This window comes from Pomacea canaliculata, linkage group LG9 (genome assembly GCF_003073045.1).
Source record: "Pomacea canaliculata isolate SZHN2017 linkage group LG9, ASM307304v1, whole genome shotgun sequence".
In the NCBI taxonomy this organism is placed as follows: Eukaryota; Metazoa; Mollusca; class Gastropoda; order Architaenioglossa; family Ampullariidae; genus Pomacea; species Pomacea canaliculata.
The window spans coordinates 4,073,263-4,093,326 of NC_037598.1; the positions used below are offsets into that span (position 1 = coordinate 4,073,263).

The window sequence follows — 20,064 nt, forward strand, 5'->3', positions numbered from 1 at the left end:
ATGGTGAGCGGGTCAGCAAGAAAAGAAATAGCTGTTTGACCTGTATGTCACAGTTCCCGAGAATGTTACTTAAACATTTTTGTTTTAAAATCTTGTCCATTGGATAACTCATTATTGTTTATCAGCAGCGGCAGTAGTGGTAGTTGTAGTTGTAGTGGGATGGAGGGAAGCATCTACGGCAAGGCAGCCAGCCCTGTAAACAGGCGCCACGTGCAGAGAAAGAACAGCAAACCCAAGACGAGAGCTGAATAGGAGTGGTAGTGGGAATAATATGCAACATATAATATATTATGTTATCATAGAAGCAACGGAAAACGGACAAACAATTAATGTCTTCCGCCGAACCAGCAGCTATGGTTATATCAAGGCAAAGCAAAGGGCCCTGTAAACAGCATAAGGACGAGTTCGCAACCCGTGTGGCGCAACGCACTTCTTTCCAGCAGAACCAGCTGTTGAAAAGGTCGCCAGTCTACCGTAGGTGTAAAGATCTGTATCAGAAAAAAAATAACACGTCTCTGTGATGTCCCACTAAGATGTGAACCAGTCCTTCTGTAGGTTAGTCCCTACGCTCCGGTCGATCGCCACCAAAAAAAAAAAATCGTTTGATAAAGAGCCACGGACCCTGCACGCTCGCCCCTCACGCACGCGCTGCGGTGACAGGTCTTGCGTGACGGCCGCACGAACGCAGCGATTGTCGCAGCTCGCGCCTGCAGCAAAGCTTCTCCCGCGCACCTGCATCGTGCCGCTCCGCTGGTGCCGCGTCCGCAGAGTGCTGCAGGTGCTGTGCTGCTTTCTGCTGGCGTTTCAGCTCGTCCGGCGTCTGGAGACACCACGACGGTAAGTCTGTCGCCCTTAGTTTTCAGCACCCGATTACTGACGTGGCTGGTCACGTGACATGGATAGCGCGTGACATGCGCCCTCTGTCACCTTTGAACCTCAAGTATGAACATCTCTGACACGCATAAACATCGATACTTTAATGCAAACGTTCAGTAATCGAGTCTTGATTTCTACCGGCATCCTCTTGTTGATGCTGCAAATGTTGACCTGGGAATCGATCCAGGCAAGCATCGATGTTGTTGTAGATGCATGCACTTGCTGAAGTGTGCTTTCTTATCAGTAACTCTTCCCAAATGCTTCTAATTTTTTTTTTTTTAAATTTTTCAATTGGTTTGTTTATTTACATTCTGCGTTTACATCGATAACGGAATCATTGTTCTACTTCAAGTACTTTTGTTATCGACACTGATGACTTAACGAAAGAAAATAGGCAGAACAAAGGATTTCTAGAGATTTTTTCTTGCTGAAATAATGTGGGAAAAGCCTTTGAGGAAGCAGAAGAGTTAAAATTTGAAGGCAATGCTTTTCTTGCATACACAGATCGCTTTACTCCCTAAAACGTGTGATAAGAAAAGTCGAGTGGCAGTTACACATTCTACAGTTACTGTGTTGGTCTGTCTGCTCACTCCTCTAGTCTCTCTCTATATATATATATGTCAGCTGTGAGAAACGAACAAAAAGAAATGAGAACAAAAAGAGAATGCATTCATTTTTCATTCTTTTTCTGACAAAATAAATAAATACTGATAAGTAAAATTAAGGACTTAAAAAGTTTTAAATTTAATCAATTATTGTGGTTTTATTTAATGTTTGTATCATTTGATGTATTGATTAAAAATAGGTTTCTTTATAGAAAGCTGTCTGTCTAAATAATTAGGATTTGTATAGAAGGGAATTAGATAAGGGCTTCTTACTTCATATCCCTCTAGTCCTCTTGTTTACATGAAAATAGATACTAACCCCAGTGATTGTCTTTCTGTGATGTCTTTAAACCTATAACAGTATGTCTAAATGTGTCATAGGATAAGTAAAGTACAGCCGTGTTGACTTACTATTTAGGCAAATCATTTCGTTTGCTTAAAAACATTAAAAATCGTTAAGATTTAAAATATATTTACTCATTAACTTACTAAAAATCACCTAGGTACCAAATACCTTTAAATATAAACGTTCTCGAAATCATTGAGGTACAAAATTCCTGTACGTATTTACTTCCTAGTAGTCGTTGACTGTTACCCTGTTACCTATAATTAATGAGATCTTACTTTGTTGACTTTTCACAGATTTATTTCTCGAGATGGCTGACCTACTAATTTTGTAAATAGTTGATGTTCAAGTTACGTTGACCTGTAGAAAGCTGAGCTGAGCGGGAAAATATCCCCGGGCTTTCTTACACTATCCCACCCTACATTTCATATACTCAGCCCGGAGTTTACCCAGCACTTAACTCGCCATCGAAAGATTAATGCACCTTTTGTTGGATACTTGCTGCTGTCACTGATGGCGAAGTTTGTAGAGTTTGCTTTTTAGCCAAGAGACAGATGACTACCAAAGGATGAACCTCCTTCCCTGCTGTACACGTGAAAATACACACACACACACACACACACAAAATATCAAATGGTTTTAATGATGTTATTTTACAGATACTCAAGCTTTACAGTGTTGATGTTTAGCCCCCATTACCCTGAGATGTAAACATTTTCTCGAAGTCGTCCAGTTTGCAGAGTGCCGTGTGCAAAACACCGGGCGTTGACTTGAGTGTATAGACTCGATCCCCGATCCAGCTGTTGTCTTTCTTAATTCAGAAACGCCCTGCAATGATTAATTGAAAAGTCCCCGACAAGAGCAAATAATCCTGGTGTTTCAGAAATTACACTGATAAGGCCTGCCGTTTGGAAATTACTGATCATAAACAAATGACTTCTCTGGAGACAAAAACAAATCACGGGAAGCCTCTTTGACTTGTGGGTGAGGTAACGGATAAACGAACTTCATACTGAGGAACGTTCATTGTCCTCTAGGTCACAATAGATCATTACATATTTTTATGGGGGAAAAAGTTGGGAGTGGGGGATAGGTTTATAGGTGAAATGGAAGTTACAATTACATTCGATTCTTCAGAGACAGTTATCAAGGCCCCGGCATTGTGTACTGTGAGGTGGACAAATAATACAATGGTTCTTGGTGTCCTGAGCTTTTCCGCCCATATTGTACATAAAGAAAAATGTGGCTAATGATAGATCCTGTCGTGCGGCCAGCAGACCAGCCATCAGACCAGGAAACTAGCGAGGATCAAGCGAGTGCAATCGCAATTAAAACATTGATTTTCCCAGGCTTCCAGCTTTTTCTCGTGACTTAATTTCGTAAAAGCTGTGAGCTCAAATGTTGTGTCCTGGTATAAAACATGTCGGTCCTGTTATTAGTATTATTGTTGTTATTTTGAGTAGACATCCCATGGTTCTCAGCGTGTAGATGCGCTAACCATCGCCTGCATTAGTTTGAGTCTGGAAGTAATCGTCGGTAGGTTTTATCATTTGACAAGCAGGAGAACCTAGCTTAAAGGGGGTTTGTATTGATTTATTGATTGATTGATTGACTATGATTTATATCACTCACTTATTCCTTCATTCACTCATGCATTCGTTCATTCATACAATCGCTCGCATTCATGCATCCCTACAGCTTTGTTGTAAAATATTTCTAGTTAACCGACGGCAAATAAAAAATACCCCATTGCTTTCATGGATATATACTTCCCCATGAGACCAATACATTTTTGTTACAAGTGATTTTATTTCTCCATAGAAATGCTTTAGAAATATACTTCAAAGCGAGCAGTAATTAAAAAAATGCAGTTTTTTTTTTTTTTTTTTGCACCACCCATCTCCGTATGTTGTGACAACACTCCCCACAGTGCAGTTTGTTTCCAGGTCAATCGTCATCCCAGAATGCAGCGGGCGTGTCTCGCCATCTTGCTCCTCGGCCTTTGCAGGAACATCAGTCTGGCGTCGAACACGTCTGACGTGACGTACGGCATCAATCCGGGTAGACTACCCGCAGTGGACGTGGCATCTGACCCTGCGGGTAACCTCACAAGTATGTGATGACAATATTTTTTTCTCCTCCTCTCTTCTTCCATCTTTTTCTTCTCCTTGTGTATCTCTTGTGTAAGTCTTGTGAACAAAACATTTTCCTCGAGATTTGAGAATGAATATTTTGTCATCAATCTAACCAGCTCCTTTGAAGAAAATTTTCCACACGTGTTAATATTTAACTACAGGTTAACAAAAGGCCACCATCGAATAAATATCTTAAACATCACTTGGCCTGCTGGACGTGAGGGCACCTTGAAAATCTTTCCAATGGCTGCCCCCATCTCTCTAGGTTCATTGCCATTCTTTGGGATTCGCTAGGTTACAAGTCTGCCCACTTGGTTAATGTCCTGTGTAAGAAACGGTTTTGACTATCTTGTTGTTCTCGCTAATTTTCTTGGGGTTTTTTATTATTATTCTAATCAGGGAAAATTAAATACGGATCTATAATATTTATTTGACATTCCATCATTTTTTCTTGCCTAGATGGTTTATCTGTCAGCACACACTGCTCTCTCTACCCCGTCTACCCCATCCAAGACCAGCTTCAGCGCCTTCTCGCCTCGAACGCCAAACTGATCGAGATGGACATCACCCTCCTGAACGCTCCTCCGGCCTACCTCGTTGACCGACTTCCCGACTACCACAACCCCTACCTCTGGGTTCGCTCAACCGGCCGGCAAGGTCGAAGCCTCCTGATCCTGGAGGATAGCTACCAGTTCATGTCCCTCTCTTTTTTAAGCGTGGGTGTCTACAGACTGAACGCTACCTTAGCTGACCTACCTGCACACTGCCTGCTGTCCTTGACCCCTGATGGCATTCTAGAGTCTCTAAGGAAGCTTCTGCTCAACGACTTCAAACAGGAAGATGACAGGAGTTTCAGTGTGGAAGACCACGTTTGTAATATCCGAGTGAAGGATAACGACGGGTGAATTTTTCTACAACTGTCTGTTATTGTTCTGGAGTCTTGCTCTGTAAGCAGCTCGCACTCTTTCAAGTCCAACTCGAGTCCAAATTGCTGACAGGATCACAAAATTTAGTTTTATCACTAACTGGACAGTCGAGCCTCGTTATCGGAGGACCCAATCTGAAAATTCCGCTTTAGGAAAGTTTTAATACCCTACCGCTACTAGGTCCCGCTGTGACAGGAACGAGTGTCCGAAAATAAATTTGAAAAATTGAATCCTCCGAAAAGAATAATGGAAATATTGCGGGAAATATTCGTTATCAAAGCAATTTTCTGGAATGAAGTGACATCCAGATATTTAGATTCGACTGCAATTTCTTTTGTCGTTTTAAAAATTATTTTCATCTGAAGCTGATGTTAACGTGTTTTGGATGTCGCCAGGTATGCAGAGTTTGTGTACGTCTGCTGCTACAAGAGCCCGGATGGTGACATCATCTGTAAGGATGTGGAGAGAGACGTGTGGATTGAGACGCTGATGGTATTTATTGCCATCAGCAAAGTCATCGTCGTTCTTTTCAGTCCCTCTTTCATCCCAGGGAACCTGTATCGTCTCAAGTACGTAGCTAACGAGTACATCTTCCGGCCTGCACGTGACCTGCACGTCCGGTTCGTCGTCACTCAGTCTCCTTCCGTATATGAGAAGGAGGACAAGGTCAGGACCTTGAACCTTCTCTGCACATCAACACAGTTGTCATATTATTAAACTTGTTTACAAATCATTCAAGCAAAAACGGATGTGTTGGATCCACCAGATATCACGTTCGTATTGCAATCCACGTTTGTTTTCTAACTTACCAAAAACTGATAATACTCTAAAGTAAACGGTCAACCATAAATTATAATTATTATTTTCCTTGCATTTTTGGTAGAAGACAAACTTAAAGAGATTTATTCATAATGAAACCCTAAAACGTTTGATCATTACGAAACAGTATGAAATTATTTACTTATAACAAAAAGAGAAAAAAAAAGTTCTAACGGGTGGTTTTCATGTTCAGGTGGTGAAGCTGTCCACAGTGCCAAACATGGAATATTTCAAGACTTTTGTGGACACCCAAACGAAGATGGATCGTGTTTACCAGCTTACCTTGGACCGCGCACGCCTGAGAATAAAAAGCAGAAGGATGTTGGGAGAAAACTTCGTACCTGTGGGACTGGGGCGACTGATTTACAACAACCTCTTCCGGTGTCGACTCCGGCGTTTGTCTCCCTTAACAGATTGTTGCAACACCAGCCTGCTAGGGTCGTTGAACCCCGACATAAGAATCATCAAGTGGTACAAATGTGGTCGCATCTTCGCCAAGACTCTCTTAGTTCTCCTGCTTCTGTTCCCATGGTTCATCCGTCTGTGGATGTTTTACAGATACGAGGACGAAACCGAGGCCGCCAAACGAGAAACCGCGAGAAGGTTGGGCCTGGAAACCCACTTTCAAGGGAACGTCACTCTGTACCTAACTCCCCTACATGCACTCTTTATCCTCATTTACTTCATCTTCGTCGTCGATGCTGTCCTGTACAGGGTCATATCCAAGGAGATGAAGAAGAAGTTCAGATACTTGCTGCGGAAGTGCCTACGTGACATGCGCGAGCGCTCACGCATCGAGGTGTGCGCTTGGAGCATGAGTCTGTTAGTGATGCCGTTCCGGAAGCTGGGAGTGTTGGGCCTGCTGCTGTTCCTGCCCTACCTCGTCCTCCTCCTGCCAGTCACATTGCCAGTCCTCGCCTTTTATCTCTTCCCTGGCCTCAACCTTAGCATCCGCCTCCTTATTCATGTCGTTATCTTCATGTGCCCAACCAGGGTAGGTCCGACTACCCGTCCATCGATGCCATCAGAATTACCAGTTAACTGTACCAGCAGCCAGATAGTCTTTAACTGGAGACTCTTTCCCGAAACTATTTTCGTGTTTTGTGAGTGTGTGTGTTGTTGGTAGAGCTCTTAGAACTTGAGTTAGTACGTTTGTGATTAAACTGCTTGTGGGTATTTTTTTTTCTTCTGTCATCTGTTACCATCCCTGTTAATGTTTACATTGAGTCTATGTGATACAGATCATGGAAAAGTGGCAGCGGTTCGCATCTCGACTGGCGACAGTGCGAGAACAGCTAGAGGTGGACAAAATTGCAGCAGACGAGAACTTTGAGCGATGGCAGCAGCTGAAGCGCAAAGACCAATTCTTCCAGATCGTCATCCTCGTCATGTGCCTCGTCTCCTTCTGGTCCGTCACCTTCCTCCTCATGGAGGTCATTTCCTTCTTCGTGGAGATGGGTGTGTACACGCTTATGGGCATCATCGTCAACGCTGGGACTGTCCTGCAGTACATCACAGGTGAGAAATCACCATGAGGTACATCACAGGTGATTTTAAACATTCCTGCAGTGCATCATAGGAATAAACTGTCTGATTGTACTTCGCAGGATAAACCAGAATTGATGTCTCTCAACTGTCAAGATTGCATTGAGTGTTCTTCTTGAATGCTTCAAGTAGTTGGTGGTTTTCTATCTTCTCTTGTCATTCCTTTTATTCTTTGTAGTGTTTGTGTGGGTGTGTGTGTTCGCGCGCATGCTGTGTATACGTATGTGTATGAGAGATACTCTTAAACCGATTGTTTATGCTAAAACGTATTGAGATTGTTCCCGTCTGGGAAATCATCATCATATTATCCTCGCTATCATTATTATCATTGTCATCATCATTTTTATAACTCCTTCCATCACTCACTGACTGCTGCAGTGCTTCTAATGGTCATCATGTACGGCCGCTCGACGTTCAACAGCGTTCAGGACAGGTACCTGGCCTACCACCAGCAGATCCACAAGCAGCTCCTGGCTCTCAAGAGGGAAGAAATCGAAACCATCGCTAAAACGGAGGAACTGGACCAGGAGAACACCGCCTTGCGAGTACAGGGGGCGATGGCAGCGTCTTCAGAACGACCTGAAATAAGGTATTCTTTCATTTCTTTCTCCCTTCCTCCCTTTCTATGTACGTTCTCACATTCACTTATTTTTTCTTTTTACCATTTTTCCCTCGTTTATTAATTTTTATCTCTCTATTTGGCTTTTCTTCCTCCTTTATTCCTTCAATTATTCTCTTTATTCCTAACAGCATTCATTACTTTTGCGTGTTTTCGCGGGTAGTTTGATTGTTTGGATGGGTGGGCGGATACCCGATGATCAGCTGAGTTTTAGGCTGTTTTGTTTGTTACGTGTCTTCTTGATTGATTTATTCATTTACTGGATCGAGTGAAAACCCTCTGTACCTAGTCATCACTAAATGTTTCCACAAATAACCACAGATATCAATGCGCATGAGTGCGTGCCGCGCTCGAGATCATGTTCCCATTCATATTTGCTTTTTTTTTCTGGCCACAGAGTTGCTGTAAAAGCAGGGATTCCTCAGTGGCAGACTTCGAGTCTGCTTTTGTTCCTAGACAAGCGTGACACCCCTTTCACCCCCGAAAAGTTCTTCTACGACACCATCTGCCTGGACTACTGCGGGGCGCCGGGTCCTCTCTACGTCACCTTCACGGCCGCTGCCTGGAGCTTTGGTTACATCCTCCTCTTTCTCCTCTTTGTCTTTGTCGTCGTCATGGCCTTCGGCGACGCCTACAGCGTGTCCTCCACCAACCAGCTTCTGGCTACAGCTGCCGGAGGCTTCGTTCCTTTCCTCTTCCGCTACGTCTTCAAGTCCCCCGACCCCCCGTCCTTGCGGACGGACAGCGTGCAGTTTCAATCACAGTTCCATCAGGCCATCAATCGCTACGCACAGAACTGGCCCGTGTACGACCTCATCCCCACCCAGTTCCGCGAAATAAGCCTCGCGGACATCATCGTCCGCAACAGCACGCAAGAGGTCACCAGGTCAAACCATGACCCGCACGTGCTACCCGATATAGAATCTGTATCCAGCGAGGGAGAAGATTTCATCGACGTTCACATGTCCAACGAGGCAACGGCAAACGGAAACGACGACGAAGGTTTTGATATGATTATTGACGTTTCAGCGGAAGACTCGAGATGCCACGGGTCGTTTGATACCCAGCTCGGCATGCTGGGTAATCTGAGAAACCTTCGTCCAAGTTCGTCGCGCTTCAGTGGTCACATATACAGACCTCGTAATTCTAGTAAAGGCAAGGTTATTGAGGTTTAAATAAGTGGGTTTAGGTTTTATAAATCGTGTAGAAAATACCTGCGGGGACATTGATAAAAGGCCCTTTCTGAGGAAAGCAAACTCCCAGCCGTTATAAACATTAATTTACTGTTAACTACCCCAAGAATCAGGCTTCACCATCGGTCTTTCCTCTTCTTCTTAAATCCACACACACTGTGTTGGAACAAAGCTTCACAGGGTTAGTTACCTGTTCCTTCTTTAATAATGATTTTGCAGATGAATAGTAGCATTAAAAAGATGACAGTTAATATATCACAGCTGTTGAGATATATATTTTTTAAACATTACTCTACCCTCAGACAAATTTATTAAATTTCTTGAATTCACAAACTTCTGACAGAGGTATTTTTTATTTAGTTACATTTACAGCAAAAAGGACAAGTACGCTGGCGAACGAAGAGATGACATGTAAAAAAAGAAAAACATGCTAGTCTGGTTAGAGGAGAAACTTAACTAGTGTTACTGGCATTTGGGAAAAGAAACAATTTTGGATGCTTTTTTTTTCAATCTAGTTATTATTGTGATATAAGATTAAAATTTTTACTGCTGTTTTAGTCTTCAAAAGAAAATTAAGCTATCGAAGAGAAGTCCAGAGTACAATTTTCTGACTACTCCTGCAAGAAATAATATTATTTTAACATTGACAGTGTTGTGGCTTAAGCATCTATATATCCACCCAGCTATTCATCCAGCGATCCACCTGTGTCTTCAGCTGTCTATTCAGCGATCTGCCTAGTGATCCACAATCACCTGTAATAATTCAGGATTGTTTGCGAGCAGCCACAACCATCGGCGCAGTCATCTGCTCAACTACTGACTCAACGATCATTAACCCATCTACCACTTCAATCATCCCAAGAACCATCCTGACAGCCTGTTGCTTCGCATTCGTGGCCACCGACACATGAGCTTGACTTTTGACTTTTGAGTTTCAACACCAACATCCATCACTCGTCAAGACATCAGGACACTGTCCTAAAACATTCATTATCATCATCACCTGCGTTTAGGTTTTTTTTTTTTTCTTTCTTCTTGTTTTTAGAAATTAAATGTGTTAATCGTTGGTCGATCCTTTTAGTTGTCTTTTTTTTAAAGAAGAAGAGTGTAGTGCGGGTGTTGTCACATATACATGTCCACGCTAGCAACCACTTAACACTTCTCACCCAATTAGCTGTCTATATAAGCATATATTTCCTTGTGTGTGTATACTGGTGGGTAAAAAGTGGATGAAGAGCGAAATAGACGAGGAAAAAAGAGTTAGTTAATCAAAGTGAGGAAACAGGGTGTGGGGGTGGGGTATGAAAGTGGGGGATGAGAACATGAATTCGTAAGTCCTCGTTCACCTTTGAGGTAACCATTGAGGTGTTAATAACATTTTTCATGTGCCAAATAAGAAAGAAAGCTCTAAAAGAATTAAATTTTAATCCGAGGTAAACAGAAATAATGAAAAAAAGGAAGGATACAAATATAAAGAAAAGACCTTGATATGATTTTGGTAAATATAAATGATCACATGAATAAACCAATCTTTTATGGAACAGGAGAAAAGTCGATATTCACTCATAAAAAGGTATTCATTTTTAATTTGTAGGAACAACTTGTGAAGTTGTCAACAAGGGACAAGAAACATTTCAAAATTCTGGTGGACAGCTCGGAGAGGAATCGTGGTTACCAGCTGGTCGTAAGCAGCTCAGGGCTGAACACAAAAGAGGAAAAAATGTTAGGAGAAAATAACGTTCCCATAAACCTTAATTCACTAGCCTTCCTTTCGAAGTCAGCCGCCCTCGTTGCTCTCTAACGACTCTACCAGCCGTGTTATTTGTTATCGTTGTACTTTGTGTTCGAATGGTAGGGACTGTCGAGTGTTACCAAATCGTATTTGATAAATTAAATTTCAATCAAATAAAACAAAGTTTTGAAAAAAACTAATACTCTAAAACGTTATTCATTATAAACAACTACAGAATATTTACAAAACGCTGTAGATGAAATTACAAGCGAAGCAGACGACCGGAAGTTGATCCCCCCCCCCACATGTCAGTGACGTCCTTCACCTTAACCTCGTCACACTCCATATTCTTGACTTTTGAGTGCCTGCCATTAATACATGTAATGGTTCAACAAGTTAGCTTATGCTTTGACTTTGGACAGCTGACTTGGGTCACACTGTGTGACATTTAGGTTATAAATTTGCAGTATGTTTAGCATACGTGGCTATGTTCAGGATGGACCTACATGCCCTATGTTCCTTGACTGTACAACTTTCTACATATTTAGAAATGCACATAGTAAAAAGATACTTTTCCCTCTGTTGATGCAGTCCAAACACCCAGTACTGCTTGCACACAGTAATACAATACTTTCAGTTGGAGTCAGTGACACAAACTATGTACGTTGCATCTGCACCTGCTTTTTCATACAGACTCAACATAATAAGCACGTACCCACAAGATTTGTTTTTCTCAAGGAAAAAAAAAGATCTTTGAATTTTCTAGACTCTCTACGTCTGTACAATCTATCCTTGTGAAGTCTTAGGATAGTACTAAATGTTGGCCAGTCTGTACACCCATCCCACCCTTATAGGTCTTCCCTTACGATTCAGAAAGTGTTGGTGAAAAATATGCTGGACTGTGTTGACAACAAACAATGATTAACACATGTTGCTGCTGAACATAGAAAGGAGAAGCTTTTGAAAGTCTCCTGTATGAAAACATCGAAATGTTTGCTGATTTTGGCAAATGTTTGATGCTTGACCACTCTTTCGCATTGTCTTCTCCATGTTTATGGGGTTAACCTCTTTCCTGACCTCGTAGTTTGTGATGATGCAGCCACTCCGCATCAGTTGAGATCTGTAATATGGTTGTATTTGTGCAGTGTATGGAGGAAAATTCTGTAATTTTCATTCATGTCTTAAAGAAATTCAGTGGTTCATATTTCATTTTTACTTGTTTACATGTGTGTCTGTGAGAGAGTCACATAAGCAATTAAACTTGAATGTGCTAGAAGACTTGTTTGAATTTTTTTTTTTGGGGGGGTGGGGGATTATTAAAAGCTAAGCCTAGTCATGAAATTAAAGATGTTAACAGGGTAACAACACAGTGTAATGACATATTGCTGCTTGCTGACAAAAGTTTTGCTTAAGGATGAATGCTGTTAGGAATGCTTCCAACACATGTTAAGATGAAGTGATAAGTAGGGTCATGGTGTTTCACCTTTGTACAAAGAATTTTGGAAGCAGGGCTAAAACAACAGCTTCATCATGCAGATTGATGGCATGATAGTTATTTTGCTAAAGATTGATTCTATAGAATCTTTTATTTAGCTGAAGAGTATGACAGAGGGGGAAAAGTGACTTTCAAAATTGTCAGGAGAATGTATATGTGTGAAAGGGTATTTGCTAACTTTGAGCTGTACAAGATACCATATTTATATGATATTGCTGTGCAGTGCTCCACAGCATTTGACTTGAGCTTTGGGTTGTGACTTTATCACTCACTGGAAGCATCCTGAAAGGTGTCATCTACTAATGGTCATCACTTAATTCCTGTTTCTAGTAAAGGTGTTGCATAGGGAAAAAAGCTTGGTGTGTATGGAAAAAAAAATGGAACAAATTGGGCATGCTTTGGCAACATTTTAATCAATTTTGTTCATATTGTAATAATTTTGTAACGGTTGTGGAAAAAAATAACTCATAAATGGTTTAGGAAAAAGTCTTTAAATATCTAAATAAAATTATTTGAAAAACATTTTCTGTTTTGTTGGTGTAACTAAAGTAACATGCCAGGTTTTGATAGCAGGGCTGTAGAGAGGCAGCATGGGCCGACAAAGCCAAGCTGAAGGAGCGGTAAGTAGACGGAGGACATTCCTTCGACCTGCACAGGTCTATAGTGGCAGGAGGAACTGAAGACATGTACACGGCGCCCTCTAGGTGAGAGGGGGAGGGGAGAGGAGTGGGCATATGGAAATCTACACTGAGATGTTTGTTTTCCTTGTTCATCCGGGCTTCACGGCTGGTCCATCTGTTAGCAAGAGCGAGAAGCTTCTGTAGGTCGGGTGGCTGCCAGAAATCGCTGTTCAGCCAGGGTTAGGACATGTCTACCCGTGTCTACCCACTGCTTCGTGTCTGGTTTGTTTTGTGTGGGGTTATCATACAGTCACTGAAGTGTGTCGTGTGCAGTCACGTGCTGTGTTCAGTCATGTGATGTGTTCAGTGACATTCTGTGTTCTGTCAAGCGTGGCGACGCCATTTATCACAATTACTCCCATCAATACTCCTTATCATTGCTCCCTTATATCATCATTACTTATTACATTATCATTACTCCCTCTGTGTTCTGTCGTGTGCAGTGACGTGCGCGGTGTCATGTCATGTTTTAGTGACGTGCGCTGTGTTCTGTGGTGTGCAGTTACGTACGTGAGATGCTGGGAGCCCTGACATCGTCAGGGTTGGTGCAGCTTGCGGAGGGTACAGGAGGGACAGGAGGCGGCCTACCTGGTGGCCCCGGAGCACCAGCGGGTCCTGAAGAAGGTGGCATGTGACGCCCTCATCATCTCCGATGTGGCCAGACAGTTCTCCAGCGTCAAGCCGTGCGTAGCCCGCGATGGGCCTGACAGTGAGTTTCTGCTTCCGCCGGAAACTAGTCGCTAGCAGCAAGAACAGCAACTCATCATAGTTTAAAACATACGCTAAACACGCACAAACAGACACACAAACACACATACTAACACTAACACACACACATTATTCTCTCCCAGCGCGAGACACACACACACGTTGACACACATACAAAGACACGCACGCACCCCCATCCTCACATGCGGTGATGCGGAGGGGGAGAGAGTGTGTTTATCCTCTGTCTACTCTACTGACACGTGACCAAAGGTAGCGTTCTGAGCGTTCATTTCCCCATTTCTCTCATCGTGTGAACGCTACATGTGGACATCCGTTGGGACTCGTATCTTTATTTGTATTGTGTGACGCCACGCATTGTCCCTCCCTCTCTGTGGCTAGTCCGCGAGGAGTCTTGTGACTATAGGGCTGCCTGGCTCTCTTTGTGGCAGGTGCGCAGTACCAAGGTGACTACGAGAGGATGCTGGATGCCCTGGGGTCTGAGAACAACGAGGGCATCCTCCAGAGCATCCTGGCTGCCACCCCATGTCTTCAGGAACGTCTGGGTAAGCAAACGTTCCTAGCGGCTCACCTGTAGGTCATTGGCTAGTAGCGCACCTTGCGCTCGCTGACTTGAGCTGGTCCTGTTAGAGTAACTGTACGTGTTCATATCTTTCTATAAAGTCTGTTCATGCATATTAACCCAGACCATGGAGTCTCCTAACTCCTCCTGGAAACTCCCCGGGGAACCTGCCGGATGAACAAGCTCGGAGGAAGGAGGAGGGTCGGGCGTGGGGCTAGCAACCCCACCCTGTAAAACAACCCCTGCTACAGAAACCGCACGGAGTCTCATCACTTAATCAGCTCTTCAAACTGCTTAATGTCACAAACGAGATTAGTTGTCAAAGGTCATTATACAAGAACTGATCCCTACATGGTTCTATTACCCAGCACATTTCCTGTATTTTCCATTGGCTATAACTATATAACTGTACATATATAAATATGATTATATGTGTCAGAAAAGCAGCTTCAGCCTTTGCTTCTGCTGCGATTTTATCGCAATGTGTTATTTTACCTTCACACTCTTTTCTTCTGATGTATCGTTTGATCTCACCGCCTCAGATTTTCTCGCGGCTTTCACTTCAAAAGTGGACACAGCGATGTAGTCTACCCACAGGTACGGTGCCAGTGAGAGAATCCACTTTTAGTTTTGAAAACTAGTGTTGTGAATAGCTTCCCACATTGCTACATTCATTCACTCACTCACCACCTCAACCCTCTTCCCCCAAATAATGAAGTACATTAAGTAGAAACAACTCCTACCTACTGTCAGGTCATCCGAGTCAGACAGAGGGCTTCTTGTCAGTGTGCTATCATGTCTAGGCTTTCTGTTCTAGTTCGTACTCGTGCACTTAAACTTCCTCAGGTTCAGGACAACTAATTATCGCGCACGTTAATCTATCGTCGAGGCCGTGGTGCCCCTCATGTGAGAGAGGACGAGAAGCTTATGTCACGTGGTTAATGAAGTGCTCTCCTGGAGTTGGAGAGGCGCCGTAACCTGGGACCGTAGGTGTATACCAGAGCTAGGTTACTTCAGAGTTACCTGTAATTATAAAAATGCTAGACCTAGCAGTTCGGCTGATAATGGCCTTACAGTGTGAGCTGTAGCTACAGAGAGCTTGTAGGTATTACGTGGAGGTATGGATGATTTCGGAGAATTATGCATGCATGTGACCTTCACTCCGATGTGTTGTGTAGACCACTTCCGGTGTTGATGTGGACTACTTGCTATACGTGTGCGTATCTGAACAACTTTCGTGCTTAATGAGAAATAAATTGTCTGCGAAAACAAAAATTAAAAAAAAAGACTGATTATGGCCATCACAGAAAGGCAGCTAACTGCTGTCGCCCGTAAATTGCACCTGCTTTGGTATTAGGTGTGTAGGTATCAGTTACGGTAGACTGCACCCAGCTACAGGCGTCATGGTGTTTGTCTCACCCGACTGCTAAGTAATTGTCAGTAACCTGACTCAGCACCCGACTTGACAGCTGTGCAGACGGCAAGACTCAGGTGTGTCTAATCCCCTCTGAACGGGTTACCTGTGAGGGAGACGGGGAGAACAGGTGAGTGTCAGGCAGGTGATCGTTTTCTCGCCAACGGTGACGCCTACATCATCTCCATCATCTAGCACCCGTCTACCTCAGTCTGCACTTTTGGTCGTCTTAGTGGCATAGCAGCTGACTGAAGTTCACATCAGAAAGTTCTCTGAACAAGAATGTACTGTAAAATTATTAATATTATGACAATTTTAATTATCTCTCGAAGTTCATATGGGTGCAACACTGTCTCCTTTCTACCCATCCAGACGCTAGCGACCCCAAACAATGAATGTTAGAGGCTGACAGATGTTTGACAGGATGGAAACACAGGGAAACAAGCGAATCCTTTATTTACTGTCAACCTGTACAGTTCCTTCTTTCTTTCCCTCGCCTGTCTGCCAGCGTGGGGATCCCACGCAATGAAGGAACTGCATCCGCGGACCACTTTGAGAATCACTGGATTAGACCATTTATAATTGCCGATTGGACCACTGCACTATTTGATTTCCACAACAATGTGGAAGTGCGTGAATAAGAACGTGAATGACGAAGGTTTTCAGAATGCGTGACGTATTGATGACGAAAACATCGTATGAGACGAAAGACCATACGTCACGCAATCAGTCCAGTCTGCAGACAATGCCGAAAGAAGTAAATTTTGATAGAGACCTCAGTCGCGGTCGTGCACGGGGAAGGGGACGGGGACGTGGACGTGGACGTGGTGCGCAGGTAAATCCCTCATGTTGCATTTTGTCATGTGATAACTAGTAGTACTAATTTGTGTTGTTACCACGTATGGGTAGCCTTCCCTAAGACATATGGCCCATACACTTTTCCTGTCTAAAAGATTTTTCTTGATATAATCTTGAACATGAATATACTTACTTAGTACTTCATCAGTTAGTAACTTTTCAATAATTCTTTCCATCATTTCTTTATTATCTGCATACATAATATCTTTTACCAGATGAAATATATGTTGCCGTTGATCCCTGTGTACCTGGGTCTTTTGATCCCATATATAAGACGCAGCCGTGACCATCGTACAAGAAATAAAGGGTCGCACACCTGCTGACTGTTCCTGCCTTTTTGGTTCGAGTGTTGAACTGTTGTTGTCACCATACAACCCCACCTTACCACTCGGTTACATCTTTGGCGCTGCGAGCAGGATCAGAGTCAGCAGGTGTACACAATGGCTGCAGATGGTGACAGTACAGCAGAGGCTGTACGAACGTGTCATTTAGTCCGCCTTCAGAAGTTTGCCGGAGGGCCAAGTGTCGACGAGTTTGAAAGAGAGGTGGAGATAGCTCTTGCCCTAAGCCCGATGCCGGAGAGTGCCGCGTGTGTCTATGTTCTCAACGCGCTGGAGGGACCTGCTAGACGGCGAGTGCTGATGTTCCCTCATGACATGATAGACACGCCGGAAAAGATTTTGGATGTGTTGAGAGAGGCATACGGCGAGCGGAGAGATGTTATAGACATTGTTGCCAGTTTTTATAACCGCCGACAGCAGAGTGAGGAGGCGGTCATCGAATATGCTGCGACACTGCGAAATTTACAGGCGAAAGCAAACCGCCTGCTGAGCGACGCCATATCCAGTACACACCTGGCGACACGCTTTGTGAAAGGACTTAAACACAGCCAGGTCCGACGTGAAACGTCCAGACACCTGGCCGACCATGGGTCTTCTTTTGTCGATCTCCTTAAGATGGCCCGACGGGTAGAGAGAGAGGAGATGTGTAATGACAGGGAGGATGAGATACATCGTCTGACTGCACGAGTAACACAGCTGGAGATGGAGGCGGCCTCCCGGCTTCACACGACACAGCAAAGTGATTTCCCCTTCGAGGCTGATCGTCAGCACAAACAGAAATGTATGCGACGACAGCAGACAAGACAACGGGGCGGCCAGCGACCAGCACCTTCCCATGACAGCGATGGTGGAGGGGGCAGAAGGCGAGGTTTCTGCAGGTGGTTCAACGTGGCAAAAGGATGGGGATTCATCACACCTGATAATGGCGGTCAAGATGTCTTTGTCCACCATTCAGTTATTCACAAGGCAGGCTTTCGCAGCCTAGGCAAAGGTGAATTGGAATTTGAACCCAGACTGTCATACAAGGGCGTTGAAGCCACGTTCGTCTGTAGTATCGGAGGAGTGAAATGCCGAGGCATTGATCGCCGGCCGATTTCAAGAGAAAAGTTTCAAGACAAGCCGGTGCAACTACAACAGCGGCAACCACAACGACGGCAGAGCCAAGCAGAAGTGCAGCGGGACAGATTCCATGAGCGGAGCGGCCGGAGTACCTGTAATATCACCAGCCAGCCAGTTGATGACAGTGCTGTGTACACAGTCAGGCCCCTTGTTGACGGCCCTGCACGTGCCCGCAGTAACGACATCAAAGCAGCGAAGCCGTCTCCGCAGTTAGAGGACAGTCAACTGCCGGAGACACAGAATTGTCAGGAATACGACAGTGACGAAGAAACTCCGTTATGTCTGCCCTTATCACTGCATCAAACTCTGTCTCATTTCCTTTACAGCTACAGATGATGTAGTTATGTGCTTGTGGCAGGATCTCCTGAGAAAATTTCCGTTGCATTATACTTTCAAAATGTATTCAATCTATGTCAATGAACACACATATGCTTCATTTCTAATTCACTGATCAGCAGCGACGAGCACTCTACACCTACCATTTAATTAATGATTATCTTTTGTTACAAAATGCACAGTTCTTGACAAGCGAAAACAAGACACCAGCACTATCCCAACTGTTTAAAAAAGTTTAAAAAGTGCAAAGTTAAAAATCATCAAGAGCGAAGAGTAAACACTTACCTTTAGTGTAACCAATACTCTTTCTTCAATCACTCTTTCACCCAGTACAAGAGAAAGGCAGGATTTATTTTTGCAAACAGAGACTGCCATGGTACACGTTTGTGTTAATTTCTTCGTGCGCGCTTTCCGTTTTCGCAGGGACGAGGTCAAGGATTATCATCGTAGCAACGAGTTCGCGCATGCGTAGAAAAGTCAGTGGGAAAGAAATAGTCGCGGCCAGCGGAAGTCTCACCACTGTTTATCTCCCCTGCAATCAGTAAGCCCGTGACTGCGGACCGCTTACATCATGACATAGATCAAAGTCAGGTTGGAATGCAGGGTGGTAGTTGTCGGTACAGGGGATCTCTCAGAGAAGGGGAGAGCATCAATCAGCCTACGCCCGTTAATTATAGAAGTCCGCGACGCAAATGAAACAGGACAACAACGCTACCTTTTATTGTCACCCGCTGGACACAGGAGTGAATGGGAAGCCAGACCGCATCACTAGTGGATGGGGGTAAAGAGGGGCTGTAGTGTGGGCTGGGATAAGCCACAGTGACCACCTGTCTATCATGCGTTAGCCACGGAGTGATTGGGGGCTCGAGCTAATTAAAGGTGTTAATTTATAAGCAGTTTAGTGTGAGAGTACGCGGTAAATGTCGACGTGATTTGGTAGAGGTATCGAGAGTGTGATAGGCCGAAGGACGGAATCACAACCTGTACCATCTCCACGGGCTCTTCCCAGAGTTACGCGACACAGTTATAATTCGCACTTTAAATGATGTACAAAATACACGAAAATACGGTTATATCTCTCTGTAGATAACAACATTCAAACTATCATATCACCCTTATATAATTGTAGAGGGCCGGTAGTCCGGCGTTGTTGCTAGTTTTGGCGGGATCTGCTGAGGCATTGTACCAATCTAATGCAGAAAGCAGATTATAAGGGTATACCTGAACCTTATTAAAACCATGTAGGTTACAGTCTTCAGCTCATTTTTCCTTCCTGCTTTTCAGCTTCATCTGCCAGTTTCTCGGGTAGTCTCTTTTGTCAGACTTTGTCATCTTCTCTACCTCTTTGTTTAGTTTTGTATATCTTTGTCTGTATTGTTCCTTCAGGCGTTCGGATCTAGTGCTGTTGATTTTTTGTTTGGCTGACTTTCTCTCGTCTATCTTCTGCATGTCTCTTCTCTGATCCCTGTTCCACAAATCTCTGATCTAAATTTAATGATTGTTTCCAATGTACACTAACACACATATGCATTAATGAAGTCTTTTTAATTATTATTTTCAGCAGGCGTCCCCCAGCAGGCGTCCCCCCAGCAGGCGCCCCCCCAGCAGGCGTCCCCCCAGCAGGCGTCCCCCCAGCAACGTCGAGGACCATACGTCCTACAGCAAGTACGACAAGAAGTTGCTGGGGATTCAGCAACCTCGGGAGGTGTTGGGGATGGTGCCGCGGCAGCGGTAAGG

At 43.9% G+C, this 20,064-nt stretch overlaps 1 protein-coding gene and 1 long non-coding RNA gene across 2 annotated transcripts; both read left to right on the top strand.

The window, feature by feature from the left end:
* The first annotated feature begins 682 nt into the window (after positions 1-682).
* Positions 683-10,028, top strand: LOC112571812. The gene is made up of 8 exons (XM_025251117.1): positions 683-837; positions 3,774-3,939; positions 4,422-4,863; positions 5,284-5,554; positions 5,901-6,701; positions 6,949-7,225; positions 7,631-7,841; positions 8,269-10,028. The coding sequence occupies exons 2-8, from the start codon at positions 3,792-3,794 to the stop codon at positions 9,044-9,046; spliced, it is 2,928 nt and encodes a 975-aa protein (XP_025106902.1). The 5' UTR covers positions 683-837; positions 3,774-3,791; the 3' UTR covers positions 9,047-10,028.
* A 2,857-nt stretch (positions 10,029-12,885) lies between these two features.
* On the top strand, positions 12,886-15,014 carry LOC112571816. The gene is made up of 3 exons (XR_003100890.1): positions 12,886-12,911; positions 13,474-13,680; positions 14,129-15,014. It is a non-coding gene; the product is annotated as an uncharacterized LOC112571816 (long non-coding RNA).
* Positions 15,015-20,064: the final 5,050 nt, after the last annotated feature.